Raw genomic sequence first — 12,301 nt, 5'->3', positions numbered from 1 at the left:
CTTTTTCATTTTCAGTACTGTGTGTTATTCTGTTTCATTAGTAGAGCAGTGGTTTTCCATAATCGCCTCTGCTGTTGGTTGGCAGTCCATGTTTAGCTGTTAGTATCGGGATCAGTGCCGCTTTACTGTCTGTTGGTGCACGCGCTCATGTCTGTTTGCAGGGTGGATTTGTTGTTCGGTTGCTCAGGTGTGTCCAGCCCTGTGTGACTCCATGGACTGCAGCGAGCCAGGCTCCACTAGCCTTCACTGTCGCATGGAGCTTGCTCAAACTCATGTCCATTGAGTCAGTGATGCCATCCAACCATCTCATCCTCTGTTATCCCCTTCTCCTTCTGCCCTCAATCTTTTCTGCATCAGGGTCTTTTCCAGTGAGTTGGCTCTTCGCATTAAGTGACCAAAGTAGTGGAGCTTCATCTTCAGCATCAGTCCTTCCAGTGAATATTCAGGGTTGATTTCCTTTAGGACTGACTGGTTTGATCTCCTTCCAGTCCAAGGGGCTCTCAAGAGTCTTCTCAAGCCCACAATTCAGAAGCATCAATTCTTCGGTGCTCAGCCTTCTTTATGGTCGAACTCTCTGGAAAGACCATAGCTTTGACTATACAGACCTTTGTCTGAAAGTTAAATGTTCACTTTTTAATATGCTGTCTAGATTTGTTACTGCTTTCCTTCCAAGGAGCAAGCATCTTTTAGTTTTATGGCTGCAGTCATCGTCCTCAGTGATTTTAGAACTCAGGAAAATAAAATCTGTCACTATTTTCAGATTTTCCCCTTCTATTTACCATGAAGTGATGGGACTAGATGCCATGATTTTCGGTTTTTTAATGTTGAGTTTTAAGCCAACTTTTTTACTCTCTTCTTTGACCCTCGTCAAGAGGCTTTCTAGGTCCTCTTCATTTTCTGCCATGACAGTGGGTATCATCTACATATCTGAGGTTGTTAATATTTCTCCCAGCAATTTTGATTATGGCTTGTGATTCATCCAGTCTGGCATTTCACATGATGCAGTCTGCATGTGAGTTAAATAAGCAGGGTGACAATATATAGCCTTGACATACTTCTTTCTCAATTTTAAACCAGTCCATCGTTTCATGTCCAGTTCTAACTGTTACTTCTTGACCTGCATGCAGATTAATCAGGAGACAAGGTGGTCTGCTATCCCCTTATCTTTAAGAACTTTCCACAGTTTGTTGTGACCCACACAGTCAAAGGTGTCAGCATTGTCAATGAAGCAGAAGTAGATATTTTTTCTGGAATTCCTTTGCTTTTTCTGTGATCCAGTGGATTTTGGCAATTTGATCTCCGGTTCCTCTGCCTTTTCAATTTCGGCTTGTACATTTGGAAGTTCTTGGTTCATGTACTGCTGAAGCCTATCGGGAAGGATTTTGATCATTACCTTGCTAGCATGTGGAATTAGCACAGTTTTACAGTAGTTTGAACATTCTTTGGCATTTCCTTTCTTTGGAATTGGAATAGAAAACTGACCTTCTCCAGTCCTGCGGCCAATGCTGAGTTTTCTAAATTTGTTGACATATTGATTGCGGCACTGTAAAGCATCATCTTTTAGGATTTGAAATGGTTCAGGTAGAATTCCTTCTAGTTCATTTCATACTATGAACTAGCTTTGTTCATAGTAATGCTTTCGAGGCCCACTTGACTTCACATTCCAGGATGTCTGGCATGGTGACTGACCACCTCATTGTGGTTACTCTGGTCATTAAGACCTTTTGTGTGTACTTCTGTGTATTCTTATCACCTCTTCTTAATTAATCTCTTCTGTTTCTGTTAGGTCCTCACCGTTTATGTCCTTTATCGTGCCCATCCTTGCATGAAATGTTCCCTTGCTATCTCCAGGTTTTTTTGAAGAGATCCCTAGTCTTTCCCATTCTCTTGTTTTCCTCCATTTCTTTGTATTGTTCATTTAAGAAGGCTTTCTTCTCTCTCCTTGCTATTCTCTGGAATTCTGCATTCAGTTCGCTATATCTTTGCCTTTCTCTCCTACCTTTCACTTCTCTTCTTTGCTTGGTTATTTGTAAAGCCTCCTCAGATAACCACTTTGCCTTCTTGCATTTTTTTTCATTTGGGATGGTTTTGGTCACTGCTTCCTGTATGGTGTTATGAATCTCCATCCATAGTTCTTCAGGCACTCTGTCCAAATCTAATCTCTTGAATCTATTTGTTACGTCCACTGTATAAATTTAAAGGATTTGATTTAGGTCATACCTGAATGGTCTGGTGGTTTTCCCTGCTTTCTTCAGTTTAAGCCTGAATTTTGTGATAAGGAGCTGATGATCTGAGTCACAGTCAGCTCCAGGTGTTGTGTTTGCTAGCTGTATAGAGCTGCTCCATTTGGCTGCAGAGAATATAATCAGTCTGATTTCAGTGCTGACCATCTGGTGATGTCCATGTGTAGAGCTGTCTCTCCTGTTGCTATGACCAGTGATTTCTCATGACAAAACTCAGTTAGCCTTTGCCCTGTTTCATTTTGTACTCCAGGGCCAAACTTACTTTCACCTCCTGGAATCTCTTGACTTTCTACTTTTGCATTCCAATCCCCCTATCATGAAAGGGATGTCTTTTTTTGGTGTTCGTTCTAGAAGATAAAGTAGGTCTTCATAGAAGCCATCAACTTCAGCTTCTTCAATATTTGTGGTTGTGGCTTAGACTAGGATTACTGTGATGTTGAATAGTTAGCCTTGGAAGGGAACTGAGATCATTCTACCATTTTTGAGATTGTACCCAAGTACTACATTTTAAACTCTTTTGTTGTCTGTGAGACCATTTCTGGTAGTTGTGTAGTGGTATGTCACTGTGTTTTATTTTGGATTTTCTTTACAAATTAAAGTGTACATCTTTTCTCCTGCTTGTTATGTATTATTTTTTTAAAAAGAATTTTTGTGCAGTACCTATTTGTTTTTTACCTGGTTTCTTATTAGTTCTCTCTCTTACTGCTTATCTACCTTACTGATTTACAGAGTGCATTGACCTACTTGGCAAATGCGCTAGTTTTTTCAATATGAATATTTAAACTACTTTCTTCCCTGTTAGTGCCTTGACTATTCATTTTTAAGAACTTCTTAAATATACTTTATTGAGTGATTTATATATAATATACTCACTTCAGATATACAGTTGGATGAGTTTTGACAAGTGTATATGTCTATATTGCTGTTATAATCAAGATATGGAAATTTTCTCTCACCTTGGGGAATTCCCTTTTGTTGCAGTGTGGTCAGTTCCGCTGCACATACACACACTGGTGGTGGTGGTTTAGTCGCTCAGTCGTGTCCAGCCCTTGCGACCCCACCGAATGCAGCCCGCCAGGCTCCTCTGTCCGTGGGATTCTCCAGGCAAGAATACTGGAGTGGGTTGCCATTCCCTTCTCCAGGGGATCTTCCTGACCCAGGAACTGAAGCCGGGTCTCCTGCCTTTCAGGCAGATTCATACACATACCTAACTGTAGGCAACTGCTCATCTGGTTTCTGTTATTATAGATAGTTTGGTGTGGTATACAATTTCATATACATTACATAATGGGTGCTCTAATGTCTGGATTGTTTGGGTCAGCATAAGATTCTTGATACTAATCCACGTTGTTGTTTGTGTGTTACTCTTGTTTTTTATATTGCTAAGAGTACTACTTTGTTTATCCATTCCTCTGTAGGTGTATATTGGGTAATTTCCAGTGTTTGGCTCTTACGATTAAAAGCATTATGGGCATTTTCATGCAATTCATTTTTGTGCAAATATGTTATCATTCATTTGGAGGAAATACCTAGGAGTATAATTGCTGTGTGCTGTTGCAAGTTTATATTTAGGCTTAGGAGAAGCTGCCAGACTATTTTCTAGACTAGTTGTAGGTTTTACCCTTCATCAGTCTAGTTGGTAGGCATGACAGTTCCCTTTGTTCCACATCCTTGCCAATATTTATTGTCAGTTCCTATAATTTCAGCCCTTCTAGTGTGTATATAACGATAGAGTGTTGTGGGTTTTTGTTGAATTTCTCTGCTGACCATGCATTTTTTCACATACTTATTAGTCATTTGTATATCTTTTTAAAATGTCTAGTCAGATCCTTTGTTTATGGTTTTAAATTTCTTTGTCTTTATTGCACTGTAGGAGTTCTTCATATTTCCTGTAAGGAACTCTTTTGTCGTTAACATATGGTGAATGTTTTTTCTCATTGCCTTTTCATTTTCGTTTTTTCTTTATTCATTTATTTTTAATTTCTTTTTTAATTGCAGGAAAATTGCTATACAGCATTGTGTTGGCTTCTGCTGTACAGCATCGAAAGTCAGCTGTAATCACGCGTGTCGCCTCCCTGTTTAGCTTCCTCCCCTCCTCACCCACCCCTTTAGGTCATTACAGAGTGCCAGGCTAGGCTCCCAACTTCGCACTTGGTATCCGTTTTACTCACGGGAGTGCATATATGTTGATGTTACTTTCTCCATTCGTCCCACTCTCTCCTTCCCTCACTGGCCTTTTCATTTTCTGAATGGTGATTTTTACAGGGCAGATTTTATAAGTTTCATTGAAGTCCAGTTTGTCCATTTTTTTTATGGTTATGATTTTCTTTTACACTCTCCAATCTATGAATTTTAGTTTAAGTATTCTCTGCCTACTTGAAGTTCATAAAATTTTCTGTTTCATTTTTCTAGAAGTGCTAAAATTTTAACTTTTACATCTATATTTTTTATTCATTTTGAATTAAACATTTTGTGTGTGGTATGAGGTGAAAACAAGTTTTTTTCTTTTTTTGCTCCTTTGACAGTGGTCAGGTGTTTCAGTACCAGTTGTTGAAAAGCACTCTTTTTTCATTTCGTAACCTATGCTGTCTTGATTTCTTATTTTACAGTGTGATTCAAAGAGTATAAAATTCTACAGTTTCATCTCTCCTTTGTAAATTGTTTTTTTTTTCTCTTTTGTTCAGATATATTTTAGACTCAGCTGTCAATATATCCTTAAGAAAACCTCCTAAAGTGTTAATTAAGATTGGGTTGAATCTATAAAACCAATTTGAAAAGTATATATTTTTTTTAAATACTGAGATTTTAAATCTATGAACATTGTATATATCCTCAGTTATTTAGTCTTAGTTTCTCTTAGCAGTGTTTTATGGTTTTCATTGTGTAGACTTGAATATGTTTTTATATCCTGCTAAATATTTCATGTTATTAATGGTATTGTTAATTGTTTTTTTTTAATTGTTTTTGAGTTATTTATTGCCAGCAGGTAGGTACATAATTAACTTTTAGTATATTGACCTTTCATCTAAGAAACTTGTATTATATATTCTAGTAGTTTTTTCTTAGAACGCTCAGAATTATAACGTGGAGGAATGCATATACAAATAAAGAGTCTGTTAGTCTTTCCTTTTCAAACTGTCTTTTTGCTTACTTGTTTATTTTTTGTCTCATTCTGCTGGTTAAGATCACTTTTACCATATTGAATAGAAGTCATGAGAGAGGACATAGCACTTTATTTCCAGTTTTAGTTGAATAATTTTTATAGATGTCCTTCCTAAGGTTTAGGAAGTCTCTTGTATTCCTGGTTTGTGGAGTGCTTGTTATTTAATTAATTAATTTATTTTCATGAAAGGGTTTTGAATATTAATTATTTAATTAATTGCTTTTAAAAAATGATTTAGATATATTTTTCTCCCTTTTTTCTGTCTTAAGGTGAATTTTTTGCTAGTTTATATTTAAATATTAAATCAAATTTGCATTCCATAGATATACTCTACTTCATCATGGTATATAGTCTGTTTTATAGATAGCTGAATGGTAATATTTTGTTGAGTTTTTGTGTTTATTTATGCAAATTGTTATTATTTAGCTTTCTGTTCCTTTAATGCAAAATTAGTTGCAGTGTATTCCTTAGCTTCTGTCATCTGAGTTTAAGATTTGTATTATTTCTTCCTTAAATATTTAATATTTTCTAATATATTTAAATGTTATAAATTTTACTTTAAATGCTGTTTTATCCAGTTCCCACAGTTTTTTCTAATTTTCTTTGTGATTTCATTTTTGATCCATATTTTTTATTTGGAGATGTTTAATTTCCAATTATTTTGGATTTTTTGAGTTTTTTTCCACCTTTTATATTCAGGTAAAGAATCAAAACGACGTCTAGATTTCCATATGTTTTCCTCTGCATGAGTTCCTCTTCTCTAGTAGTTTGTCTTTTAAATTTTCCTCTTACCTTCTCAGTAGACATCTTTAAACTTGTTTCACATATAAAAGCTATAGGAGAAGTGCATTTTCCAGCCCTTGAAAATGTCTTGACGCTATTTGGGTAGTAGTGTATAATCTAGTATATCTGGCAAATAGAGTGTGGATAGATAGTAATGTAAAAGATAATATTCCACTTTATAGATGGCTACACATACACAGGTCTAGGCAGTAAAATTTGGTTCTAATTTTTCAATATCTTAAACAATTATGTAGTTTTTGAGGATGGGATCTATACTTATATCTATGTTATTCCAAAGCAAGTTTTTCTAGAGATAATTCTGGGACTTCTCATAAAAGGACAGAAGATTATTTCAAGAGCTGAGTTGTGAGCAAATAAAGATCTACATTAGGGCTGTGATGAGTGGTTAGAGGTTTTGCTGGGAATGATGGGATATGATGTGAGGGAAATTGAAAAGTCACAGATGACAGAAATAGAAAACCTTTCCCTTTTCAGTGTAATAGCATGTTTGGGATAAAGATGGTGGGTTGTATGTTTTAAATTTTAGGTACTTATTGAATGATTGGAGACTGTCCTACAGATAGAAATGTGGGATCTGAATTTGGGAAAACAGCTGAGTCAGACATGAAAAACGTGAAGCTACATCTAAATTGATAATAGCAGATGATGATGGGAGTAGATGATATTGCCAAGGGACGTATGACAAAGCCTTGAGAAAATGCAAGCATCCTGGGAGATAATGAAGAGAAAGTCTGACCACCAGAAAGGTCATCAGAGTGATGGCAGGAGCATAATAGAGAAATCTGCTTGATTTTAAGTTCATTCCTCTCTGAGCTTTCATACAAAGGACAGATAGTAAACTTAGAGACATATATCTGAAAGGAAAGGCTAAATGTGATATTGTCTTCACTTCTTTAAGATCCAGAATAGTTATTTGAATTATAATTGATCAGTCTAAATTGCTCCTCTCTTCAGTTAAGTGAATTTTTGAAGAACTAGATTTATCTTATGTTTTATTAATTCTATATTAATAAATCTTAGATTTCTTTAACAATAATCAAATTCAAATCAAATATATTTGAATTAGTTGCCAGGATGTTTTTTTCTGTTTTTTTAATTTTAAGATTCAGGTTGGGCAGGAGGGTCATTGTTGTGATGCTATATTACTTAGTTCATGTGTTGCTTAAAGTAGGAAAACAGAGAAGTTGATGTGAAGTAAAATTGAATGAAAGTCCTAGACCTGGTGGGCTTCCCAAGTGGTGCTCATGGCAAAGAACCCTTCTGCCAATGCAGGAGACACAAGAGACTTGGATTCAATCCCTGGGCTGGGAAGATCCCCTGGAAAAGGAAATGGCAACCCACTCCGGTATTCTTGCCTGGAAAATCCCATGGACAGAGGAGCCTGGTGGCCTACAGTCCATAGGGTCCAGAGTCTAACGCAACTGAAGCAATTTAGCAGGCACACACTAGACCTGGCCCTGGCCCTTGAATTTATTGATAGATGGTACATTTTGGTAAGGTCTTTTGGGATACCTCCACTTAACCCTTAAACACAAACATACATACACACACACACACACACACACACACACACACACACTCACTCTCTCTCTCCTTCAATAAGTAACATGTGTTTGATCTTCAGGCAAATATTCCTCATCTGTATTTGACTCTGAATGATATGTCATATGTTGACTATGTTATTGGTTTTTTAATAAGAATAAAATTGCATTTTAAAGATGCTTTTAAGAATAGATGCAAGTTCATTATATCTTTACAGAACATTCTTGTTTGGTTTCCTTTTATCATGTTTTAAGGTTAGATGTGACTCTAATGTTCCACAATGAGACAGAGATTGATAATCAGGAGAGAATAGCCCTTTAATGTGATTTATATCTATAGATTTTATGTCAGATATGAAAAGTTGCTGTTTATATTATAAAGGAGGATCCATTAAAGAGCACTTTAAACCATTTTGCTATTTAACTTACCACCTTGGACTCTTCTTTTTAGAATTATGCCTTTTTATGCAAACTTCAGTTGCTTACCAAATGTTTTGAAGAATATGATTTGATAAAGTTAAACTAGTCTAATATTAATAAAGTACATACAGGTAGCCTATTTAATAATGTCTTTTTTGGTAATTTTGGTACATTTAATGTGAAGGTATCTGGTGTTTCAGGGGACTATTCAGACCAATTATTTTTCAATTTCCATCAGTAATCTTAATTCCCTCTTATCATCAGGTGAGGTTAGATAAAGGCACACTGTGCTTCCATTAGGGGATGTTTAAGCTATACACGTTCTCGCAGTGTCTGCTGTTTTGTCCTGTGGTTTCAGCGTGTGGTTGACTTTGATGTGAAGTAACCTACAGAGTGCTGCCTAGTTCTGGGATGAATCTCTGAAAATATCACATAGTAGTTAACCTTTGTGTTAACAATGGAATAATTCCCTAGTTATCTTCACTTAAACTACTCCCTTCAAGTGTTTCTTAATCATATTTTCTTTTCTTTACTCAAATCATGATTTTAACAAACTGAACTATCTTGGAGTTTGTTTGGCTCAAGCTTTTATTTTTTAACGTGGTGTCTGGCATTTGCCTGTGTATGCATGTTCAGTCGCTCCAGTCATGTCCGACTCTTTGTGACTCTATGGACTGTAGCCCTCCAGGCTTCTCTGTCCATGGGATTGCCTGGGCAAAAATACTGGAGTGGGTTGCCGTTCACTTTTCCAGGAGATTTTCCTGACCCAGGGATTGAACCCGTGTCTCCTGCATTGCAGGTGGACTCTTTATCTTTGAGCCACTGGGGAAGCCTGACATTTGCTTGTAGTATTTTATAAATGAATCTCGTTTCTAACATAATTTATTTTTTCCATATCAGTGCTTAGGTAAAAGAAGTACTTTCCTTTTAACAATATACGGAAACTAACCTCCTAGAAATTGGCCAAAATCTTTTAAGTGTACAATCCTTAGAGGTAATATAATCCTCTCATTTTGGCAGATGGGAGGACAGTTAGGCCTAGCAAGGTAAAGTTGCTTAAGACTAATAAAGACTGCCAAAGATGATGCTTTAGTCTGGTTTTTGATTTGTTTTCCAGTTGTATGTTTATTCATATGTATAATAACATATTCATATATATTATATTATTTATATTAAAGGGATTTTGCATCTGCAAATTTTGGTATCCATGGGGGTCCTGGAACCTTGCCCCCTTCCCCCCCACAGCCCCACCCCCACCACAGATAGCAAGAGATGACTGTACTTTTATTCCCAATTCCCTTCTCACAGTCTAGAATGGGGATTCTCCAGGGCAAAGGCTATCAAGCTGACTCAGCCTTTGATCTCAGTAGCCTAGTGTTCTGTACAAACCAAGAGATATTTGATTCTTTATGCTTTTACATAAACACCATATCTTTTGGGTTGCTTGTGGTATTAGGAACAGAAAACCCAGTTCATACTGGACTTCAGTGAATGAACAGGAGCTTATAGGTTCTTGTAAAAAGTCTTAAAGGAAAAAAAGGGTCTCACAGAAAGTTTAATTTAAAGGTAGGCTGATCTTTGGTTGATCCACAAGTTTACGATTCCATTCAGAGTAGGCTAGTTATGTAATCCTCATACCTCCGCTCCATGTGGGTATTGTCTTCATCCTCAGGCTTGCTTCTCTTCTGGTGCAGAAAGAGCCCTCAGTACTGCTGGAACCATGCACTTCCTCTCTTACACTCTAAGAGAAAGGAAGGAACTATCCAACTGGACTGACCTTTTAAGTAACAAGTTTACATTCATGATTTTTTTTTAATTTTAAGCAATTAATTAGGTAGCATAGCATCTTAAACATGATACCACAAATGTCTGCATTCCAAAAGCAAAGAAATAAGCATCATGGAAACTAGTGATTGTGTTGTATCTGATTATTGCTAAAGAATTCTAAATTTGTTTTGGCAAAATTGATGTCTAAGAAAGTACTGTTCAAACTTTAATTTAGAAATCACCTTGAGATCTCATTAAAGTCCAGGTTTTGATTTAGTTGGTGTGGAGTGGGACCTATAATTCTGCACTTTTAATAAGTTCCTAGGTTATTCTAGTGCTGGTGGTCCATTTTGCGTCGCCAGGGTTTGAAAGACCACACTGTTGCTGGCGTTTTCTGAAGGTTTTGAGAACTAGCTCGGTTTACTAGTGCAAACTGCCAGCGTCTCTTTTCTGGACCTGTGCAGTAGCCTGATAACCGATCTCCCTCCTTAAGCCTCTTGTTCCTCTGTAATTGTCTCTAAATGGAGCTGTGTTGATCATTTTAATATGTAAATCAATCACATCATTCCCCTGATTAACCTACGGGTAACCCATTGCGTTAGAATGGAATCTAAACTCCTTACCATAACTACACAGTACTAAATGATGCAACCCCTGCCTGCCTCCCTCTCCACTCTCTCTTCATACCTTTCTTCTCTTTGTTCACTTTGCTTTAGTTCTTTGCAACCTCCCTTCATGCTACTTGTAGTGTGGACCCCACATCTGCACATCACTGGCTTCTTCTCTTTATTCAGGTCTCTGCTTAGATATTAACCACTTCTGAGTGTACCTTCTGAATGACAGAGAAATAAATTCTTGGGGGATTGTTGTACTGTGGCAGTAGATCACCAACTCTGTCAGTTCAGCTCATGAGCAATGTAAAAGTCACTTTAAATTTTTGTTTGGTTCTGTGCATATTAGAGATTATTTCATCATGCAATTAAAGGGGTTTTCCCCCATATTTTTATATTAATAGATGTTTCTTTTTCCTATCCAAGTCTCTGTGTGCCCAGTATTCAGCAGACAAACGAGAAGATGAGAAGATGTGTGATCATTTGATAAGAGCAGCTAAATATCGAGACCATGTCACAGCAACTCAACTAATCCAGAAAATTATCAACATTCTCACAGACAAGCATGGAGCCTGGGGGAATTCTGCAGTGAGGTAAAGAGATACCTTTAGGGTTTGGCCACTGATTTTCTGTGGAAGGCCTAGGTTAAGATAAATGGCTTTGATCAAATGGATATGATCAAGACCAGATGAAGAACGGAGTAATTTAATTTTGTAATTTATCTTCTACTATGAATTTAAAGCAAAGGGGAAGGAGAAAATCAGTATGGGTATAGTTGTGGATTTTTATGGATATTTCAGTTTCCTTTAACTACTCTTAAAAGAATAGTTGCTCGTGTATTTATTCATTTTGAAGTGAACTGTTAAGGGAAGTAGTTGGTTTAAACTATTTTACTTGCAGCACTTACATCTGAATTTACACAGGTATGCTATTTTATTTGAAGAAACGATTCCCTATTTACACTTTTTAGTTTTTAGCATATAAATTTGAAAACATAATAATATATGTTGTCTTACTGAGTTTTGTTGCAGATTACTGGGCTATGATGAAACAATACCATCTTTAAAATTTTATTTACTATATCTACCTCCTTTTCAGATTACTAAACTGAACAAGCAGTTTTTAGTTCTAATTTTAGAAACAAAATATTTAAATTACTTTCTCAGACTAAGGAACTTAGATACGTCATAAAATTTAATCTTTTTGGAATACTTTATTCTACAAATTTTAGGAACATGTTTTGACTCATTAAAGTAATGTTAACGAAAAAGTTCATTTCGCACTAGAAAAACATTTTTTTAGTTTCTCATTTCTGCATAAGTTTCTCTGGAAGACAACAACAACAAAGGAAAATAGTAAATTGCTTCTGTATTATTTCTAGGTGTAATTGGTTTCTGCTTGTGTTTCAAGCAGTTTATGTGTTTAGCAAAGTCTAGTTTTAGAGATTTTCCAGTAAATAGAAAATGATTTTAGTTTTTTTTAAGCTGAACTTTATAAACTAGTTGACTTAAAACCTGTTCTGGGATGTTTTTGAGTACAAGTATTTGCTAATATAGAGAAGATCTATCTCATCATGCTTATCTTGAAAAATACTTAAAATGAATCTCGTTTCTTGGCATATCATTTTTGATGTTCGGAAGGCAAACAGGTCAAGACAAAAGGACTGAGTAAAGGCAGAAACCGTGTTTGTTTGTTTGTTTTAATCGTATTCCAGCTGATCTCAGCTGCAAGAGTGGTCATGGGAATGACATG

General features: G+C 36.2%; 1 protein-coding gene across 2 annotated transcripts in view; it reads left to right on the top strand.

Annotated features, from left to right (window-relative positions):
• LRBA (LPS responsive beige-like anchor protein) overlaps positions 1-12,301 on the top strand; it is a 725,050-nt gene that overhangs the window by 310,904 nt on the left and 401,845 nt on the right. For both annotated transcript variants that reach the window (XM_061142480.1, XM_061142479.1), the window contains exon 37: positions 10,976-11,142. In XM_061142480.1, the coding sequence (XP_060998463.1) occupies positions 10,976-11,142 (167 nt within the window). The remainder of the gene's footprint in view (positions 1-10,975; positions 11,143-12,301) is intronic.

This window comes from Dama dama, chromosome 5 (genome assembly GCF_033118175.1).
Source record: "Dama dama isolate Ldn47 chromosome 5, ASM3311817v1, whole genome shotgun sequence".
NCBI lineage: Eukaryota > Metazoa > Chordata > Mammalia > Artiodactyla > Cervidae > Dama > Dama dama.
The sequence above is the reverse complement of the archived record's forward strand: the minus strand, read 5'-3'. Positions and strand labels throughout refer to the sequence as shown.